General features: G+C 45.5%; 1 protein-coding gene across 4 annotated transcripts in view; it reads left to right on the top strand.

Moving 5' to 3' along the window:
- Positions 1–22,197, top strand: part of PDE1C (phosphodiesterase 1C) — a gene marked incomplete at both ends in the record, with an annotated part of 554,085 nt that overhangs the window by 62,091 nt on the left and 469,797 nt on the right. For 2 of the 4 annotated variants that reach the window (XM_082846114.1, XM_082846113.1), the window contains one exon: positions 15,955–16,039. The exons of the other annotated variants lie outside the window; for them this stretch is intronic. In XM_082846114.1, coding sequence (XP_082702240.1) covers positions 15,955–16,039 — 85 coding nt within the window. Of the gene's footprint in view, positions 1–15,954; positions 16,040–22,197 lie in introns of those variants that run through there. 4 annotated transcript variants of the gene reach the window in all.

Genomic DNA, 22,197 nt, shown 5'->3' with positions numbered 1-22,197 from the left:
GTTTCAATGAAATGATGGAAAAATCGGAACTCAGAGTGCTAATGCTTTTTTTCCAGCCATGGAGAAGCTAGGTTTGAATCCACCTCTTCTGAACCTTAGTCCTCAGCCCTTCTCACTGAACCGGCCACGTCTTTCGGGAGTTTCCTAAGCGTTTACCAAAGCAGCAATGCAGCGCTTCCTGCAGGTCTCTTGGCCACGCAAAAGGCAGGACTCCACGCTGTCTCTCCCCATGGAAAAATATCCAAGCAAATGTGGTCCATCTTAGCATCCTCATGGCTAATCACTTCATGATTTCTCGCCTTTACTCCTGCTCCTGTGCTCACCGCCCTTCCCCCTGATCACTTCTGCCAGTTAAGTCGGGGGGAGGGGGGTCCCTTCGTCCCGGTGAGAAGAGACCAGGGGCAGCCCGAAATTGTGCTCGGAGTCCTGCCAGCACACAGGCGCCCCCCAGCGGTGCTGGCGGTAAGTGCAGCTGTGTGGACGGCGCCCTAAGGACCTGGGCAGGGGAGGGAGAGGAGAGCCTGTGTTTTCCAAAGTGAGGTTCCTGGTGCTGTGGGCTGTGGCAGTTTGGGGGATGTTGGACAGAGGAACCCCGTGAGACTTTGCAGGGATTTTTATCACACTCAGAAGGACATTTGGTTTGGATTCTAAGTATTCCCAAATTAACCCTAGGTGTGGGGTCCTCCAATCTGTTGAATGTTGACAGTCACATTGTCTCCTAGTGCCATTTCCCTCCTGTTTATGTGAAAATTAAGGCTTTTAAAGGAACTTTCATCTAAGAGCTCAGGGTTTTTAAAAACATTTTTATTGAAGTATAGTTGATTTACAATGTTGTGTTAAGAGTTCAGGGTTTTAAAACAATTTTATAAAGTGTTGTGAAGCGTTAAGAAATAACATGGGCTCTCAGAAGTTCTGGTTCCGGAACTGCGCTAACTAGTTGTTAGGACAACCTGCTTCCCTCTCTGATCCTGTTACTTTACCTATGACTTCCTACCCTTCACAGGTTACTACTGTGCAAAAGTGCACCGAAATGCATAAGGTGTGAAAACAAAGTAACAATGACATGATAGCAGCAGCTGATGTTTGTTGAGTGGTTACTTTGTGCTAGATACCGGTCTAAGCACCTTTCACGTGTTAAGTCATTTAGTCCTCACAGCAGTCATATAAGGAAACTGAGGCAAAGCCCAAGGGCATACAGCCAGTAAGAGCAGCACCAGGATTTGACCTTGGCAGGTCAGCTTCGGAACTTGTGCTGTTCATCGTTGATGTTTTACTGCATTAACATGAGTGAGGGAGGATGAAAATGAGTATGGTTAGGGTGAAAATGACACCAATATTGTTATAAAAAAAAAAAAAAGACAAACCGAAACCTTATCATTTTTGCTCATGTCCTTTTATCACTCTTATCTCAAAAAAAAGAGACTGGTGTGGACGTTATCTCCTCCAGGAAATTGTGGGCTGGACTAACGGCCCCATGCTGGGCTCCCCCCACCTCCTGGACGTCCCTCTGTCTATGCATCATGTTCAGTTATCATTTGTTCACTTGTGGGTCAGTCCCCCTAGACAGTGAGCTGCCTGAAGGCAGGGACGATGAGCCTGACAGATAGATTGTGGAGCTTGGACACTGGGCCCCTGGGTACTGTTGGCATTTTCTCCCCTTCCTCTCTCCTTGCCACTCCTTTGAGGCAACTAGATCTCCCTCCCATCTTCCCAGGAGAGTCCCTGTTAAGTGGTTTCCAGGGGCCATCTGGGTATCAATCAGGGAGGCAGGTCTGCAGTCCTGCTGACTAAGTCCTAAGGGGCTGCTGACTTTAGGTGAGTCATCTTCATGACGCTTGGGTTTTCTCACTTCCCCTTGTGTAGCAGGAAGCTGAAGGTGGTCAGTGCGGCCGGGGCCTGGCCAGTATTGTGGATGGGAAACAGGACCACATAAGGTACTTGGAGGATGGTCTGGAGGGGAGGCTTGGAGGTGGCTAAGGGCTCCTCTCCCAGGGACAGAAACCTCAAGGACAGCTCAGGGGCACAGTTCTGTATTCCAGGTGGGAGATGGGAAAGGAATAGGGCCTACTCTGTGGCCTCTAACTGGCACCTGTCTCCTCTCTGCTTATGTATTTCTTTGGACTTGATTAAACAAGGGAGAGGTTGAAAAAGTAAGAATGGGTGGAAGGGCCCACAGATGGGAGTGTCTGGAACTTTGCACCCTCTGAGAAGATGAAGACAGGCAGCCTAGCATGGTGGATGGAGGTCTGGGGAGAAGTCAGATTGGTCCCCATTTAGATGTCACATCCACCTTGCTGCACCTGGCCTCAGTTTCTTAATGTGCAACATGGGAATTGTTGTGAGGGCTAAGATTCTTTCTGGAGATGAAAGGGTCTGTCACAGTGGTTGGACCACAGTGAGGACCTCGACAAACAGGAGTGGAAAATGAGGACCCACTGACTCTTCTTTCAGTTTAATCACTGAGTTAACACATCATTTTTACCCTTTTTCACTTCTTATCTCCAACAAGTGGTCTTGATTTCCAGCATACTTCAACAATTCAATTTTCTTGTGATTTGCTTCAGTTGTCACACATTTTGAGTCAATCCCGTAACCATTCGCTGAATGCAGGCCATGTGTCAGTGACAGTGCTTCGTGGTTTGGAGGATATCTTCAAGATCACAGGGAGATTAATTAAGTCAAGAGGCAACTCGTGAAAAGAGGAAACCAAATTGCTTCCATTCTCTCAAATGCCCTTTGTTGGCCTGAGAGGCATTTTGTTAGAAATTCAGTTGCCAAATGTATGTGTAAGAATTTATCACAATTAAAAAAAATGCCTTTTGGTAACTTAAATACCTGACAAAAGCAGCTCAGCATTAAATCGTTAATACTCCCACCTGCTGCCAACATAACTGCTTTCTTTTGTCATGATAATACAGACTGTCTGATTCTCTGGTAGAGTTTTTGGGCGGCAGCATAATCAACATCTGGAAAAATGTGCTTGTGATTCTGAGATTTCAGTCATCTTGTCAATGTAGAGACTTTGTGCTTTCCCCACCCATGAAGGTTTTTATAATTTAAGATCGTAATTTAGAATTTCCACTACACAAGACTACAATCTCTTTCTTTTTGTACCAGGTTGCCTTGTATGGTGAACATGCCTAATATTTTGTAAAGTACCAGTAAATCAGGTGTCACTGATAATGCGGTAGCAGGACTTTTCCATTAAGTCCTGGTATGATGGAAGTATGAAATCTCTCCTGAGAAGAGGAGCCCAAGAGTTTTTAGACAATGAATACGAATTCTCCTTTACGCAGTTGGTGGTAAAGATGGACCATTTATCCTGATTCATGGAGGCTGGTTAGAGCACATCCTTGACTGAGAGGCTGGCATGTTAATTTCCATATTTCTTCTTAAAGCTACTGTCAGAACCAGAATATTCATTCAACAAGTATTTATTGACTGCCTACTCAGTGCCAAGATTGTTCTAGGTATTTGGACTACATCAGTGAACAAAACACACATAGCCCTCATGAAGCTTACAGTCTCGGCACGGGTCATTGATCTGGCTCAGGATAATTTACTTTAATATATTTTTTAAATCATAAAATTTTTAAAACAGGACAAATACAGGAAATAATTCAGAGACCCATGTTTGCATTGACAACTGACTTTTTATTTATTTTATTATTATTTTATTTTTTTGACTGCTCCTTGAGGCTTGCGGGATCTTAGTTCCCCGACCAGGGATTGAACCCGGGCCAATGCAGTGAAAGTGCCGAGTCCTAACCACTGGACCTCCAGGGAATTCCCGACAACTGACTTTTTAAATGTTTTTCTTTTTTTCTAATAATGGGCAGAGTAAAAAATTTGGAGGACACATTAAAGAAGAAACTAAATTCGACCAAGTTTCCTGGGCGGGAGGATAAGCCTGAACTTGTTGCCTCTGGGTAACCAGGTTACCTGTAACTCCAGCACTAGACTGTAATCACTATCACCATTTTGGGGTGTTTTCTCCCCGTCTTTCTGAAGTGCAGTTTTTACATAGTTGTGACCATATTGTATCATACTTTGCTCTTTTTCTTAAGTATAGTTTTTTACTCTCACCAACTATGTTTTTCTGTGACATTTTCTCCAAAACCCCAGCATCCTTATCATTATCATCAGCAGCAGAGACCACATCCAGGACACAAAGTGTGGGTGGTGTGTGTGTGTGTGTGTGTGTGTGTGTGTGTGTGTAGCTAGCTGTGTATATCTGTGTGGGTGTGTGTTTGCTGGTGATAAGGGACATGTTTGTTAATTCTGTTTGAAGTGAATCACTAAGCTGGAACAAAGTCCTGGATGAATTTAGCTGCTAGTGAACAACAGATGGGGGAGAAACTCTCTATTACAAGTCATTCCAACAAATAGCTGGATCCACTCTGGTGTCAGAAATCCCCTTCTGAGCTGCCTGTCTGTTCTCTTTGGTTCCAGTGTTCTTGGTGCTCTTGATGATTCTGTTGCAAGGTTGCCACTGAGAGGAGTTACCTTCTCCAGGGATTTCAGAACCACAGTAAGAAAGATTTTCGAACTAAATCTAACACCATAACTCCATTCTTTGTTATTGGAGGGCTTGAAATGAGATGCATGTGTAAAATACTTAGCACAGAGCCTGGCACATGGTGGCTGTTAGATCCCTAAGGCCACTATGTTAGACCCCTAAGAAACCATGCTCCCTTCCCCATGTTCAAGTGCAGGTGCGTGCTGACTCTACCTTTAACAGTTATCCATCTGGGACCTGTTGCTGTGCAAGTTGTAACCCTGGCTGCTCTGTATTTTTTCTAATCCCTATTCCCCAGAGCCTTGTCAGACATCTTGGATGTGGCAGATTTTGCTGGCCTACAGAAGATTCTTCACCGAGTTTCTCTCTGTTTTTCCCCTTGCCTCATAACATACGGACATTTTTGTATTTCTCTATATTTATGTTTTCTATTTACAGAAAGGAAAAAATCGTATGTCATAAGATGATGTAATTTTCAACTACTACTAATGAATTATTCTTTTGGCTTGCTTACTAAAGCCAGAGCTATAGTGTGCTATTGAAATTGTCTATACCCTTAAACCTTCTGTAAGTGATAATACCAACATCAGGCCACATGAAAAAGAGGTGTTCTTTCTGGGGCAAAGCTTTAATTTATATATCATGGCGGTAGGCTTAGGTACATTTTTCAACTTCAGACCGAAAGGTTACAGCTGTGATTTGGGGGCAGATTTTTCCCTCAGCCCTTGGCATACAGGTGTCCTATGTCTGCACCTGGTGAATTGGAAATTTGGTCAAAACGGTGAAGAGGGTAGGGTTTCAAATGGATCCACATGTGTACCAAACCCTCTTTTCTTTCCTAATTTCATTTCCTGGAGCCCCTCTTGCAGTTTGATGGGGCCATGTGACTAATTTCTGGCTAATGGAATGTAGGAAGAAGGGATATGTGTTTTCTTCCAGGCTTTTGGGGGAGGTCATCGAGGAGAGGTGACCACTGGTTGACCTGTGAGCTGGACCCAGGCAACTGGAGGCTCCCCACCACCTCCCCTGTCCTTGGCCCCTTGCCTTCGGCATTTTCAGAAGCTTCTCTAAGGATACAGCCTTAAGATAGAAATGTGGTGTTGAGACTATCTGGATGATATATGTGACTGAACCCAGCTGAGTCCTCTATATAAACTTTTAAGATTTGGCGGGTGTGTGCGGAAACTTACTCATTCGCGGCCGCCCAGGACAGGCCTGGTAAGAAAGTTCCCTTGTTTATTAAACCTGCCACCCACCAGTCTGGAGTGGTCTGCCTCTTTCTTCAATCTCTCCCTGCCCTCTGCATATAGGGCTTTGTAATGAGCAAGAAATAAACCTTTAAGTGGTGTCAGGCCACTGAGACTTTGGAGAGTTGTTATAGAAATTAGCTACGCAAACTAATACAGGATTTGGCACATGAATATTAGTTCAGTAAATATGAGTGTGTTTTTCTTTTGGTCCTCAGGAAGCACAGAATGTCAGAATCCTCTCAAGGAAATCTGAACTGAGAAGAGTTGATACGTCTAAGCAAAGCCCTTGAGAGAATGTCAGCAGTCAAGCAGGAAAGCCAAATACATCGCCAATGGCATACGGTGGGGTTTGCACCTGAGGAAGGCAGGGCTTCGGGCCAGGAGCCAGATAGGAACATCAGGATGGAAGTAGACCAGGAGTATTTGGGATGAATGTTGCAAACTGGCAGTGGTTCTGATCCTTGGCTTCTCCCTAGAATCATCTGGTGAGCTTAAAAAATACCAGTGCTTAGCCTCCCATCCCTGTTCAGACCAGTGAATCAGAATCTGTTTTGGTGAGCCCTGATGTCTATATGATCGACTCATTCCACAGGTGATTTCAGCATGCTGTTGTTGTTGAGAACCGCTGCCGTGAACAGTATTGAAGCATCGGTGCCTCATCTTTACTGAGCAGTGGATACTAGTGTGAGGCATACTTGGATGACCCAAAGGTACTGAGTAATATTATGGCATGTTAAATAAAGGTCAGAGATAGTTGCAGCCAGAAGAAATTATGGCTCAAACACACCGGGACATCTGTGACTTTTCCTTGGCATTCAGACCTCCCTTGAGGTGTAGAATATAATCCCTGCAGGTTCTCTGATTCCTGGGTCCTCTCAAGCTGCTTGATGGCCACCAGTATCCATTTCCCATCTTCTCCAAATTCCTTCTTATTACCTTTGTATTAGTCAGAGAAACAGAACCAGCAGGATGCACCCATCCGTCTGTCTATCAACCTGTCTGTCTGTCTATCTATCTCTCCAGAGAGAGGTTGGTTTATTTTAAGGAGTTGGCTCATGTGATTGTAGAGGCTTGGCAAGTCCAAAATTTGCAGGGTAGATTGACAGGCTGGAGACCCAGGGAAGAGTCGCAGTTTGAGTGCAAAGGCTGTCTGTTGGTAGAATTCCTTCTTGCTGGGGGGAGGTCAGGCTTTTTTGTAGTAAGATCTTCAACTGATTGGATGAGGCTCACCTACATTATGGAGTGTAATCAGCTTTCCTCAGAGTCCACTGATTTACATGTTAATCTCATCGCCCCACCCCCCACCCCAGATGTTCACAAAACATCCAGAATGTTTGACCACACAGCTGGGTACCATGGCCTGGCCCAGTTGACATAAAATTAGCCATCACAATCCTCTTGCCCCTCACATGCACTCTCTACCTGCCAAAGTGTGCATGAAAAATGAAACATCCGAATGCCCATTCTCTGGCTTATTCTCTGCAACTGTAGTTCGAGTCTTCTTTATACAAAGCAAATCAGATGACCGCAATGTAGCAGATTCTGTCACGGCCTGGTCTCTCTCTGTCCCATGCTCTTACCACTCCCAATTGCTGAACTGGCATTTCTTTGCTTGAAACCTTCATCTGTCCACCAGATTTTGCTCTGCTGCCATTTCAGCAGGCCAGGAATACAGTTCGTCTTCTGTTTCCACGGTTCTGCATCTGTGGATTCAGCTAACAGCATATCAAAAATATTTGAAAAAAAATTCCAGAAAGTTCCTGAAAAGCAGAACTTGAATTTGCCGTGCTCTCCCCTGGACCACTCCCAGTTCCCCCCAAGATTCTGTAGGGCCTTATGAGCCAAGGTAAGGAGGTGGGGTTTTTTTTTTTGTTGTTTGTTTTAACTAACTTTTTTTTTTTTTTTTTTTTTTGCGGTACGCGGGCCTCTCACTGTTGTGGCCTCTCCCGTTGTGGAGCACAGGCTCCGGACGCGCAGGCTCGGTGGCCACGGCTCACGGGCCCAGCCGCTCCGTGGCAAGTGGGATCTTCCCGGACTGGGGCACGAACCCGTGTCCCCGCATTGGCTGGCGGACACTCAACCACTGCCACCAGGGAAGCCCTTAACTAACTTTTAAGTGTTTATTCTGTTAGTTTATTCTAAGAGGTTTTACTTTGTTCTGAGAGTTTTTCTAGAGTGATGGGGAGTCTCTGAAGTGTTTCAGGCAGAGAAAGGACAGGACTAAATTTTTGTTTAAAAAGGTCGTCTTGGCTGCTGGTTAGACAAAGGCTTGGAGCAAGAACGTCAGCAGCTTGCAGGGTTAGGAGGCTGTTGTGACAGTTCACGTGAGAGACAGTGTAGCATGGACTGGGGAGGGGGGAGCATGGAGAGGGGTGGATGGATGCCAGACATTTAGGCGGTAGTTCTGTCAGGACTTAGTGGCTGTTTAGGTGAGGAGACAGAGGGGACAGTCATGACTCATAGGTTCTGATCCGATGGTAGAGTGCATGGGAGGACCATTTACAGAGATGGGGTAATTGGAGGTTAAGAGTGAGGCTTTGATGATATTCTGGAGGTATTATGGCGAGGAACCCCAAAATGCCTGAGGACTACAAGAACAGTATGGGAGCAACACTCAGCCCATGTCCACTCACCAAGCTCTGTGTTTGTCCTTGCCTGGGCTGCTTCCCCCAGGGGAAGGGGACCCTTTTCTAACTCTCACAGAGGTGCCGGGTGGCTCTTCCTAGCAGAGATCCTTGTTCTAGTGAGCTTGGACCGAGGAATGCCTTGGAACCCTAATCAGCCAGAGAAGAAATTTGAAGGAGGGTGATAAAGGTGGGCCTGGCCTGGGAAGGGGAGTAGAAGCATTATCCCCCTTCTCCAACACCCCAAGGGAACTCTGGAGGTGGATTAGGAAGGTGAAGAGTTCAGATTTGGATGAGTCGAGGTTAGGTGCCTATAAGACCTTCTGAAGAAAAAGGAGATACCCTGTTGCTTGGGGAAGTGATCTGAGCTGGAAATAGATACTTTAGAGTCATTAACAGAGCTATCAAAGTGAAGAGGATTGCTCAGTGGAGAGGGAATAGAGTGAGGAGAGGTTCCTGGATAAGAGCTTCTCTGGTTAACAACAGTAAAGGAAGTGGCTAAGAAAGCTAGAGGGAAAACCAGGAGCAGGTTGTGCCCTGGATGCCCGGGGAACAAAAGAAATCCTAAATGATGCAGCTGTGGTCCACAGAGTTAAACGCTGCCAAGAGGCCGAGAAGATGAAGGCCACAACATGTCCACTAAATGCAGTGATGCCTAGGTGACAGAAGTGTCGTGGAACAGGGAGGGGGACGGAGGCTGGTGGGTGGGAGAGTACCTGAGCATTTCCTGAGGGTGCTTTCTGAGCCAGGCCCTGTCCATGCTCCAGACTCCAGCTCTCAGGAAGCCCGTGGGTGTCTGCAGCTCAGTTGAGTGATGGAGGCTTAGAACCTCTGTCTCCATTGCTCATGGGGTGATTGATACTCTGGGGCCTTGGGCCCAGGGTGAGTGAGCTCTGAGCCTGTTCCTCTTGCCTCTGAGTATGCATTATCTCAAGCACTCTATGCAGGAAACAAGCACAAAAGGGACCTAGTGTCCTAGTGATGATGATGATGTTAAAAAATAACATATATTGATGGGAATTCCCTGACGGTCCAGTGGTTAGGACTCCACGCTTTCACTGCCGAGGGCACGGGTTCAATCCCTGGTAGGGGAACTAAGATCCTGCAAGCCGCACGGTGTGGCCAAATTAAAAAAACACAATACACCATATATTGAAAGTTTACTATGGGTCAGGTTCAGGGAACATCTTTAACTTATCTCGGTATAACTCACATATTCCCTATAAGGTAGTTATTACATCTCTGTTTTACAGAAGAAAAAATCGAGACTCAGAGAGGCTAAGCAACTTGCCCAAGGTCACACAGCTAGCAAACAGAGGAGCTTTTTGTTTTATTTATTAGTTTTTTTTAAAAACATCTTTATTGGAGTATAATTGCTTTACAATGGTGTGTTAGTTTCTGCTGTATCACAAAGTGAATCAGCTATACCTATCCATATATCCCCATATCCCCTCCCTCTTGCGTCTCCCTCCCACCCTCCCTAACCCGCCCCTCTAGGTGGTCACAAAGCACCAAGCTGATTTCCCTGTATTTATTAGTTTTAAATGTTGTTAACCTGTTTATTATGAGCTGGCTCCAAAGCTCATCACAGAGGAAAATAGAGGGTGAACGGAGAGAGGGAATGACTGAGAATGACTCTTCTGCCCCAGTCACGTCACTGGCTGGCTGTGCAGCATTGCATGTTACATCTGTGTTCACTCCTTAATTGATCAAATGTCTTAGCGAGGGCCTACTCTGTGCCAGGCACTGCTGGGGCTAAGATGGAAGACCCATCCCTGCTACCAGCAGCTTATATCCTTGTGGGGTGACCAGCGTGCAAACAAGCAGTGTGAGTGCAGTGTGATGCTTCTAGTATGGAGACGCGGAATGGGGTCCAGGGGAGGCTTAAAGTGGAGTGGCCTCCTCCCTTCAGAAAAGGCAGGCAGGAAATGCTTTCTGGAGGACCTGGGACATCAGCGGAGACTTGAAGGAAGAGGAGGAGGTCTCTAGGCAAACCAGGTGGGCTGAGGGGGGAAGAATAGTCCAGGCTTGATATTCAGGATTATGAAAAAGAAATTCAAGGCCATCATTTTGGTCTCTCCACCTCCACTGCAGAGTGTCTCCAGTTCTAAAAATCTCCTAACTGCAAAGGCTACCAGAAAATTCTCCCTAAATTCTTAGAGCAAAAAAGAATTAATTTACTCTAATTTGCTCCTGATGTTTTGGGGGAAGCATCGCTCAGCTAATATTTTTTGAGACATGGAAGGATTTTTTGAGACACTGAAGGCAGGTATAGAAAAATAGTCATTTTTCACGGATGCACTAATGATATGTAAACTTAGAAAAAAAGTTGAAAAATAAGCCGCATAGCACAGGGAGATCAGCTCAGTGCTTTGTGACCGCCTGGAGGGGTGGGATAGGGAGGGTGGGAGGGAGGGAGACGCAAGCGGGAAGAGATATGGGAATATATGTATATATATAACTGATTCATTTTGTTGTGAAGCTGAAACTAACATACCATTGTAAAGCAATTATACTCCAATAAAGATGTTAAAAAAAAAAGTTGAAAAATAGACAGTGGCCATTCCTATCACAAAGAAAAGTTGCCTCATTGTGCAAATAGAATTCTGTAATTTCCATCAGGGCTTTCGAGTCATCTTTCTGGGAACTTTCTCTGACCCTCAAGTGTGTAGGCACTTTGCTTTTTACTCTCTCTGTTTATTTAGATAGTCGCTGCCATCCCTGGGCCTAGAGAAACAAAGAATAGGCTCTAGGGAAGCAATAAGGTAGAAGCAAAATGAAACAGAGAAGGGTCTTAGTGACAGCTGAAGGGAGTCGCTTCCATAGATACAGATTTTCTGAGACTGCTCTCTTGTTTGGACCCCTGGTTCCAGAGACTGTTCTGGGACTTTCTCTTCTTGTAAAGTCCTCAAAGGCAGGGACTGTTTCTTGGTTAGCACAATGCCTAACATATAGTTGGCACTCAGTAATGTTGATTTAATTCCACCCTTTCTTTCTTTGTTTATTTTTTCCTTCTCTCCCTGAAAGGGAGCGTGTTTGATGGATTAGTTAGGACTCACGTTTGCAAGCAGCAGAAACTCCCTTATGCTGGGTCACTCACAAAAAAGGAATGTAGTATAAGGTACTAGGGCATCTCATAGAATTTGGGAGGAGCTGATTTTTAGATGCAGGCTGGAACTGGGACTGGAATTTCCTGGAACTTCCTCTTCACCTCTCACAATTCCTACTCGCAGCAAAGATACTCATTAGCCTTATCTGGACTGTACCAGTTACAGCCAGAAGAATAGGGTTGCAATTCAGAAACTTCATTGCCTGTAGCCGTTTCTGTGATGATGTGAACACAAGGGGGTCCTCTCCAAAAACTGCAGTAGTTGTCAGAGAGCTGAGGATGTCCATGAGGGGTATAAACAATGCTCTTATTGGGGCAACTTGGGTTTACAATTCTTGGGCCTTTGGCTGTTGGGAGAATTCCAAATGGTAGATGGCTTCCTATCTGAGAACAGTTGAAATGCATTAATGAAGTGCTGAGTAGCTGTCTTCTCTTTGGTATGACAAATAAAAAGTTATTTTCTTAGAAAATGGACTTTTTGGATAACACATGCTACACATATATATATGCTCATCTTTATCTAGAGGTTTAAAACCAATGAACAATAAGTACTTTCCACTGACACTCTTTCTCTTACATAGAAACAGTTATCAGCCCCTCCATAAGGAGTATCAAAGGACATGATATTAGCACCTGAGTCAGAGGAGTATCCTGCCAGATTAAAGTTTTTCCTTTATAGTTGTTATAGTTTGAAGGACATTATTTGATCCATGAGCTATGAACTAATTTAGGTACTGAATTCAGTTCCTATTCTGATTTCTTGGGATGAAACCAGGGTCATGCATTATCTTGGGAGAAATTAATTCTAACCTAATTAATCTTGGCTAATAACTGGATCAAACTATTATTATGTATATTGTTTCTTTCCTTCCTTCTTTCATTCATCAAGCATTTGTTGCTGTGCCTTCCTTGTTAGAATCCATTCCAGTAATTAAAAGCAGATCAATGATTTTCCAAACTTATTTTAAAGTAAATATAATAAAACTAGAAGTTGTCTAAGCCTGGGCAGGTGTAAGATATTTACTATAATCTAGGAGTCAGCAAACATTTTCTGTAAAGGGACAGACAGCCTTTTTTGGCTTTGTAGGCCATGCAGCCTTGGGCACAACTACTCAACTCTGCCTGTTGGTTTCAAAGCAGCCATAAACAATATGTAAATAAATGAGCGTAGTTATGTTCCAATAAAACTTTATTTGTGGACACTGAAATTTGAATTTCATGCAGTTTTAATGTGTCACATGTTTTTCTTTTGAATTTTTTTTTCAATCACTTCATCACTTCTTAGCTTGAAGACTACAAAAACAGGTGACAGGCTGGATCTGACCTGCAGGTCTGTTTGCTGACCCCTGCTCTAACAATAAGAGCATAGGATTCACCCATCTGCATGGATATCTTGATTTAGTTTCTTTACTTCACAGGCATTCTTAAAGGAGCATTTCTGAAAGAACAAGCAAAAGTAATGCTTCTGTTGATCTTAGTCTTGAACTCATTCTTTCTCGGCTTATATAACGTCAGCACTCGACTTCACTTGGTTTCGTGTAAGAGCCCCACACCGAGAAGGCTGCTTTCAGACTTTGCACTTGAAGCAGTGCATTCAGTGGTTCTGTAGGTGTGCAATCTCTAAAACCAGGGAGAGAGAGAACGGTTCTGGGGAGAAGCAATTTAAAAACAGTTCTAATTGTTCAGGCAAGTTATTTTTACCAGTCTTTAGGGGACAGATAAATGATCACATTGTTATTATTTTTATAGATTATATTTCAAAAAGCTTTTCTGCTAAGAGTGATTAAATACCAAGTTTTAATTTCACTCACTCAGGGAAAATTTTCCATCACATTAGGATTTTTTTTCTTGATAACTTAACCATAGGAGACTATAACTCAGGGCTTTCAGGATCCTCATTTCAGAACTTACAGTGCCAGAAAAGAAGGCATGTGATTCTGCTGAAGGTTTGGGAAAGTGGGAGAAATACAGGGAAATGAGAACGATAAGAAACTTTTGGGGGTACTATATTTAAAATACATTCTATATAATACATATAAACATTTTATGTATAAAATTTTCTTATAAAATTAATGATAACAGGGACTTCCCTGGTGGCTCAGTGGTTAAGAATCCACCTGCCAATGCAGGGGACACGGGTTCGATCCCGAGTCCGGGAAGATCCCACATGCTGCGGAGCAACTAAGCCCATGTGCCACAACTACAGCCTGCGCTCCAGAGCCCACAACTCACAACTACTGAGCCCGTGAGCCACAACTACTGAAGCCCGCATGCCTAGAGCCTGTGCTCTGCAACAAGAGAAGCCACCACAATGAGAAGCCCACGCACCGCAATGAAGAGTAGCCCCCACTCCCTGCAACTAGAGAAAGCCAGTGCACAGCAACGAAGACACAATGCAGCCAAAAAAAAAAAAAAAAAATTAATGATAACAGTAATGAAAATATATTATTGCTGTGAAGAATTTCCTGCACTGTCTACATAATGAAACTTGGGAGTCACCTGGTGATTGCAATAACTGAAGGCCCACTGCATGCCTAGGTTTCACCCATTTCCTCTTCTTAATTCACGTTGTAAGATGAGGAAAGCAGACTCAGGGAGGTCTAGCTTCTTGCTCAAGGTCATATAGCTGGTGAGTGGTGGAGCCACATTTCAGACCCAGGTCTCTTTGTTTCTAGAGCCTTTTTCATGCTTTTGTGTTGTAACAAGTTCCAGTCTCAAGGAGTGCCTCAGGGTTTGAAGCACTCTCTTACTTCCAAGCTGGGACATGCCATTCTGTGTGACACGGGGTCTGTGACATCCATTGCCTTTTGGATCAATTAATCTTGCCACTGACCTGAGAAAACGATTAATGTGGTTCTAGGTCTTACCAGAGAGAATTTATAATTGACGTTCCAACTACATCTGACATTAAAAAAATACCCATTTCTCTAAAAATATATGGTAAATTGAAGAAGATTCAATTCCTGAGATATTCACTAACCTGGTTGCCAGTGGGCTTGAGGGTTTTATGGGCCCCCTGAAATTGCATGTGGAATACTGCACATGTGTGTATATGTGCCTTTATTTTTTTGGAGAAGACTTATAATTTTAGTTAGATTCTGAAGACGTGTGGACCCACTGTTCTCTCAGAAACAACGAGGGATATACCTGATTGACTCTGTTAGTATTGACAAGTGTTTGCTAATTGTGTCAAATTCCATCATGACAAATGAGGTTAAATTAACTGTAGTCCCTTAATAACCTGAGCGTAGCACTGCCATTCCATGTGCTACACTGTGTGGACTCCACCAAGGGACTCAGCTCTGGTCTCATTACATGAGCTCCCCAGCCCCTGACACAGAACACTGCAGCTGTAAATCCTTAGCAATTGCTTGCTGGTTGGAGGGAATGATTTCCTCTGTACAAACCTTGCCTAACTCAAGTCATTTCAGGTACTGGAAACACCAATGATTGATTTGATGTCATAAAGTGAAACTCCTCTGTCCAAACGCTGCCACTTTTTACCTGTAGGATCTTAGTCAAGGCCCTGTGGACCTCAGTTTCCTCTTCTGTAACAAGAGGGGTTAGCTGTAGGATTGGTTAAATTTCTGCCACCTCCACAAATTCCAGGAATCTTTGCTTGGCAACACATTCCAGGAGTCTCTATTTGTCAAAACCAAATTGGAAAGAGCTTGGACAATTCGTTTGGAATCGACTAGAACTTGCACATCTTAGAGCCTCTGTGTGTAAGCGCTTAGCCACAAATATGGGTTACTTTGATAATTACCTTCTGGCCAGGGACTGCCGAGAAGTAATCTTACCGGGGTTCCAGGCCAGTTAGGGAGACAGCTGCTGGGAGGAAGTGGGCGTGGCGATTTTCCCGACTTCCTTGTTTGGAGCAAACTTTGGCAGTATCTGACCGGCTTAGATGTTTGCTTTTCCATCTGTTGATGTACTTTTTGGGAGCTCTCTTGTCCGCCAGAGAAAACATCTAGAAGAAGCCCGACGCCAATGTTTGCCATTCCCTAGAGTCCCCAAACCCCACCAGCCTCCAGAGAGGGGAAGGCGAAGCTGAGAGAAAACAGGCGTGCCTGAAGCGTGCCGGCTTCAGCGGCTCCCAGGGAGTAGGGTGGCAAAGACGGGGATTTCGGCACCCACCCACCCACCGGCCTGCATCCACGCGCACCGGTCCGCGTCGCCTGCCTTTCTTAGCACTCCTCTCGTGGTGTCTGGAACCTGGCACTGGAGATGGAGCAGTTGCGACGCTCGCTGGCTGCGCCGTGTGCCTAGTGCGTTCGTTAGTCGACCTCGCGGTCGCGGCGCCTGCAGCCGGCGCGCTCCGCTCGCAGCGAGCGACGGACCAGCGGGGACAGCGCGCGGAGCGCCGGAGGAGGGGACGCGGCCGAGCGCGGGGCGCCGGCGCGGGGCTGCGCGCTCCGCCGCGGGGGACCCCGCGACGCCGCCGGCCGAGCCATGACGGACGCCAGCAACAGGAAAGAGGGCTTCAAAAAATGCCGGAGTGCCACTTTCAGCATCGATGGCTACAGCTTCACCATCGGTGAGAACTTTCCGCCCTCTGTTGTTCTACTCCCGGCTGGGGCAAACCTCCTCTCAGGTGGCGCCGAGGGTCCTCGGGGTCGGGCTGGGCCGCGAGGCAAGGCGAGGCGAGGCGAGGCGCTCGCCAGGCGGGAGACCCGGGGAGGGGCAACGGGGCCGGGAAGTCGCGTGTGTGGCCCGGCCGCCTCACCGGGGCTGTCCCCGCGGTGCCCCTCCCGCCGCTCTAACCCGGCATCCCGCTGAAGCTGGTTTTTAGGGTCACAGCTTTTGGAACTGCTCGATTTCCTCTCAGCGATTTTAGTAACACAAGCCGGGACAGGAGGGATAGAGACAGAGATGGAGGCAGAGAGATGGAAATACTGGGAGAGAGAGAGAGTGACAGAAAGACGTGGGCATGACAGGCACTAAGACAGAGACACAGAGACACATAGAGAGACGGAATGACAGAGACATCTAGACAGAGACATTAGTAGAAACACGTAGACAGCATGTCAGAAATACAAAGTCGGAGATGCCAAGACAGAGAATGACTGATAGAATGTCAAAGACGTGGAGACAGTTATAGAAACAGAGAGGCAGAGGCTTTGAGAGACAGACACATAGAGAGATTCAGAGAAAGAGATTGAAGGGTAGGTTCTACAAAAATTGAAGCAAGAAGAGAAAGGGACACAAGGAGAGAGAGAGAAAGACAGGAAGGAGGGAGGGAGGGAGGGAGAGAGTGAAGATAAAGCAGAAAAAGAGGCACATTTAGAGAGAGAGAGAGAGAAGGCAGGGAGGGAAGGATGTATCATGCTACTGAAATATTTGAGAAAAACCTGTCTGCTGTCCTCTGGACTCCTAGTGGCTCCTTTCCCAAACCCTTTACCAAGAGGGGTACCAGAGGGGGCTGGGGGTGTCTTCATGGCTGTTCGAGGGAGCGGGACCACAGGGCTGACCCTCTGGAAGCTGAATTTGAGGAGATCAGTTCTTGGTGCTTTTACTGCCCATTCTATGCTGCACACCAGCTGGTCCAGGGATTGCCTCCTCATCTTCCCAGGGGATGGGCTAAGCCAGGGCAACTTCCTCTCTGGAATGTCAGAGTTTGGAGAATGGCAGGGCAGAGCCAGGTGTCAAGGAGCTGCTTCAGCATTTCTGCTTCTGTGTGTGCTCAGGTCACTATGGCTTTAAATCTGAACTTCACCCCGGAGCCTTTGAAAGTGAGGGGTGTATTAATGTGCTTTTTGGAAGTGTAGCAGGAATTTGCCAGGGGCAAGAAGAGGCTGATGGACAGGAGCTCATCTCTGGACCACTTTTGCTCCTTCTAATGAAGTGGCCCAAGATTTGGGGGGCATGGGCTGAGCAAGTATTACCAGAATTAAGTCTAAACTCCTTTGCCTGCTTCCCAAGCCTCTCAATTCTGGCTTGAACTTGCTTTTCCTGCCTCAGCTGTCACTTCAAACCTGTTTCTTCCACACACTCATGATTGTTTGCCCACATCCCACCCCTCGGCGCCTCTGCTCAGGCTGTGCCCTCAGCCAGGAACGCCATTTCCCCCAACAATGCACTGAGAAATCTTGTCTATCCTGGCTCTCACTTGCCACCTCCTCTGCTCTCCTTCCCCGTCAGAAAGAATTTCTCCCTCTGCACTCATCTCAGCCTCTTAGTCCTCTGTGAGAGCTCACACCCGGCCTTGAATCACTTATTTCAGCAACTATTCGTCGTCCTCTTGCATTACGGATTCCTTAAGGATGAGACTGTGTCTAATTTATCTTTCATAATGGTGATGGTGGGTGCTTGGGAGTTTTTGTAGGAATGAATTAAAGGTTGCCAAGGTCAAAAGTGATTCATTAAAAGGCCTTTGCCATTTTAATATTAGTTTTTTTGAATCTGATAAGGAAGCTCCCAAAAATGATTTTGAAGTTTTACCTGGCAGTTCCCTGTGAAATCTTTTTTTTTTTTTTTTACAATGGTGTGTTAGTTTCTGCTCCACAACAAAGTGAATCAGCCATACATATACACACGTTCCCATATCTCCTCCCTCCTGTGTCTCCCTCCCTCCCACCCTCCCTATCCCACCCCTCCAGGCGGTCACAAAGCACTGAGTTCCCTGTGAAATCTTATCTTCCAAAAAGTGTGGCTTCTAAAACCCAGGTTTACAGTGTAGCCCTCCCTGCCCCTCTTTTTGCTCCCATCCTCACTAGAGGAAATGGTCTGGCACATTGGTGTGGTCTGCTAGTCAGAAGGGACCTCAAAAGTGAGCAGGTCACTTCCTGGTGAGAGAGCTGCCAGCTTGTTTCAGACCTTTGGGCATTTATTCATTCACTCCTTTCCATCTGCCCTCCTCCTTTCCTCCCTTCTTCAAAAAATGCTTATTGAATTTTACTGTATTAAAAGATACAATTTAATACAATGCCTGCCATATGGCAAACATTCAATAAATGGTAATTGTTGTAATTATTCAAGGCCCTAAGCTAATATCATGGGGAGTTTATGATGATGAATCAGACTTAGAACCTAGCGTTCAAGGAATTTGTACTCTTGGGGTGATGCGATGTGTTCATACATAACATTTTACAAAGTAGAAGCTACTAAATGCCATAAGAGACATTTTAGAAGTTTTAGGCCAATACAGACATTTTAGCAAACACAGATATTCAAAAAGAAAGAAAGAAAATCACTTGTAATTTTATCACCCGATGCTAAACATTATTAATATTTCTTGTATAGACTTCCAGTACTTTTTATTGTATCTACACAGTTTTTTTAACAAATGCAGTCATAATGTTTGGTAATGTTATTAAATATCATAATAGCTTTGTTTCAAGCTATATACAAAGTTTTTATTTAAAAAATCTTCTATTGTTGGCTATTCAGGTTGCTTTTAATTTTTTACCATAATAGACAATGAAAACAGGCTGAGTCTTTGAGTACATCCATTAATACTTCTGAGAATAAATTTCTAGAAGGACGATTGCTTGGTCCAAGGCTATGTATATTTTTAGGGATTTTAAAACATTGCTCAACTACCCTCTGGAAATACCAGCTTACACTCCCATCAGCAACGTAGCAGGCGCTCACACACTCTCACAAGACTGGACACTATAATTTTTCAAAAGCTGTTGGTTTGAGAGGTGGAAGGTAGTATCTTACTTCCACATGTTATTTCACTTCTTTTGTGAAATTGCCATTTTATGTTCTTTTCCTGTATGTTTTTCCTCTGGGGGAATTTCATCATTTATTTTTAATTTGCAAGTACAGTTGACCCTTGAACAACTGGGTTTGAATCACGCAGGTCCACTTATCCGAGAATTTTTTTCTATAGTAAATATTACAGTACTATACGATCCGCAGTTGGCTGAATCTGCGGATATGGAATTGGGGATATGGAGGAATCACATATAGGAAAGGCTGACGATTAGTTATAATGCAGATTTTCAACTAACCATAACCCCTGAGTTGTTCAAGAGTCAAACTGTACTCTTAATGTACAAAATACATGTTAGTTATACATATAATCAATATATTAATTATACATAATATATAATTATAATCACTATATATTATATATAGTATATATAGTATATATATATAGTATATATATTAAGTATACAATATACGAATCACATAATAATTATATAATTAATATGTATAATAATACGCATTATATACAAACATGTATGCGTGTGTGTATGATTTGCAAGTGCTGTCTGTCATATACGTTATGTGACATTTTTTTCTGAGCAGGGGACTTCATATTACTGCAACGTCAGTGTGTGGCAGGTAGGACTTGATTTCAGGACATACAGATATCTTGTAGCCTGTGCCCATGGTTGCCAGCTTGTCCCATGGTTTCAGCAGGGTGGAATAGGTGGACAGTCCCCCGCCACGTGAGAGAAGAATCCTGAAGAGATCCTGGTGCCCAGATCACTCCCTTTTCTCAAGTGTCTGACATTCTGTCATCAAGAATCACCTTCTCTTCCAGTCTGTTAATTATGTAAAATTTCCAGGTCAAAGAACTTTACTAAAGGAATTTATGTTATGGTCCTGGCGAGTCAAGAGATTCTTACCAGGAGAGGCTTTTGAGGACAATGGGGGTCTTGAGGGTTCTTCAGAAGGGGAGGTGTGACCCACCCCTGTGGCAAGGTCAAGAATCACGTTTCCTTGGAGGGCTCCTGACAGAACTTCTCTCTGTTAAATGGATGTCTCTGGGATAAGAGGAGGCATCTGGCTCAGAGACTTGTGGTTCAGATTGGCAGGGAGAAGGCTTCAGCTGTGGTTCTCTGCCAGGAATGATACTCCCCAAGGGGTGTTTGGACACATATGGTACACTATTAGTAGTTGAGTTCTAGGGGGCTGGGGACAGGCTCTACAGACAGTGAGCAGAGATCAGAGGGGTTCAGTGTTCTGTAGTGTGAGGGCAGTCCTGCACAGTGAGGAATTGCCCTAAACGCCAGTGACACCCCCAGGGAGAAACCCTGTGAGGGTTTCCTCTGACATGGGAGCCTGGGGCTCCTGAGCTGGCCTATGCCCTGGCTGCAGGGACTCTGGGACACTGACGGTCAAGGCTGCACGAAGAACAGGCCCTGCCATTTGCCATGCATAGCTATGGGGTGTGGGCCAGGCACTGAACTAGGTGCTCTACTCTGCTCATTTGACCACCTTTCACAACGACTCTGAAAGGTACGTGTCATGACCCCCATTTTAGGAGAAGAAGCTCCTGAGACTCCGAGAGGAAGTAATCTGCCGGAAGTCACAAGCTAGGAAGTGGCAGGGTTGGGTTCAGACAACATCTGCCCTGACTCCTCAGCCCAGCGTTTGTCCCAACTGTGCTCCCTCCCATGGTGGACTTTATTTGTGCCTGAGCCTTGGGACCAGCCCATCATCCTGATAAGGACAGGTCAGGGAGTTTGCCAAGGTCTGATGAGCGAGCACAGGCTGGGGCAAAACCAGAAAAAGATGGACCATTGTCACAGGGAGGGGAGGGCTGCTCCTGAGAGGAAGATCAGGTTGAAGAAATAGGCTTGTTAATCCACCTCCCACCAGGGCCGCCTGTTCAGCGCTCCCCTCATGTACCTGGGAAATGGTCTTGTGTCCTCTCTGTATGATGTTCTCAGGTCATGAAATCAGGTATGCGATCAAGAGGTCTGGGAAACGAGACCATGAGCTTGAACACATGCCACATCCAGAAAGCACTACTGTCATCAGCCTCCGTGATTTGAGGGTCCCATCCCTAGGAAACCACTGAAGTTATGATTGTAGCCAACGATTGTAACTGTTAACATTAATTGAAGCCCATATGTAGAAGTTCAAGTGTAGCTTGACTGTGAACTCGCATTTGAATATGAAATGAATGGTTGTTGCGGGAGTTGCAGTATCGCTGGTTTCCAGAAGAACTTTCCTCATCTTCGGGGGCTTGGTTATATGTTTGGGTTTGTATTCAGTGGATTTGCAGTTTCTTACTTTCTTCATAAGGCTGTCTGAAATACAAGCACACACTTTCCCGCCAAAGTGAAGTATGTCCGCAGAAAACAAAAGCACTTTTTTTTTTTTTTTTTTCAGCTGCCTGAGGGGGCCTCCTTTGGTCTCCCTTGGTGCTACTCACCACTCATTTTATAGCTGAGAAAATTGGGCTCGGGGTATCCTCATTTCCCCTCTCCCCTCGGCGATGAGTGACCTCCAGGGTGTCAGAAGGAAGTGGGTGCAGCCATGGGCTGGGAGGATGTGAAGTTGGTGGGACGTATGGAAAAGAAGCTGCCTCCTTCAGAAATGAACCTGGTGGTGTTGTGGAAAATTCTAGGCCTGTACTGAAGAAGTGTTGCTAACAGAGGGATGTGTTTCCTGTAGCAGCTGCCACTGGCTCCCCTGAGTTTCTCTCTGCAGGGTTGTCCCAGAGGATGAAAAACAAGGGGCCCCTAGACAGCAATCAGAGGCCCAAGGGGCTAGGAGTGAGGGTTCCCTGTCCCACCCTGGGACTGCCGGGTGCTGGGAAGCCCTGCTAAGTGGGGAGGTCTGCTGGAGGATGCTCCTTTCACAGGGGTTCTCTGTGGGCAGGGCTCCGTGGGTGTCGGGGGTGATGGGGCTGCATGCACCGGGGGTGTGGCCCCTCTCCAGCCCAGGCATAGCGGCCCCTGGCCTCCCTTGGTGTGTATGGCTGGGGACTTTCTCAGCCCAGACCGGTCT

The sequence above is a fragment of the Leucopleurus acutus genome, assembly GCF_964270905.1.
Source record: "Leucopleurus acutus genome assembly, chromosome: 9".
Lineage (NCBI taxonomy): Eukaryota > Metazoa > Chordata > Mammalia > Artiodactyla > Delphinidae > Leucopleurus > Leucopleurus acutus.
This window is presented reverse-complemented; position numbering and strand designations above follow the sequence as displayed.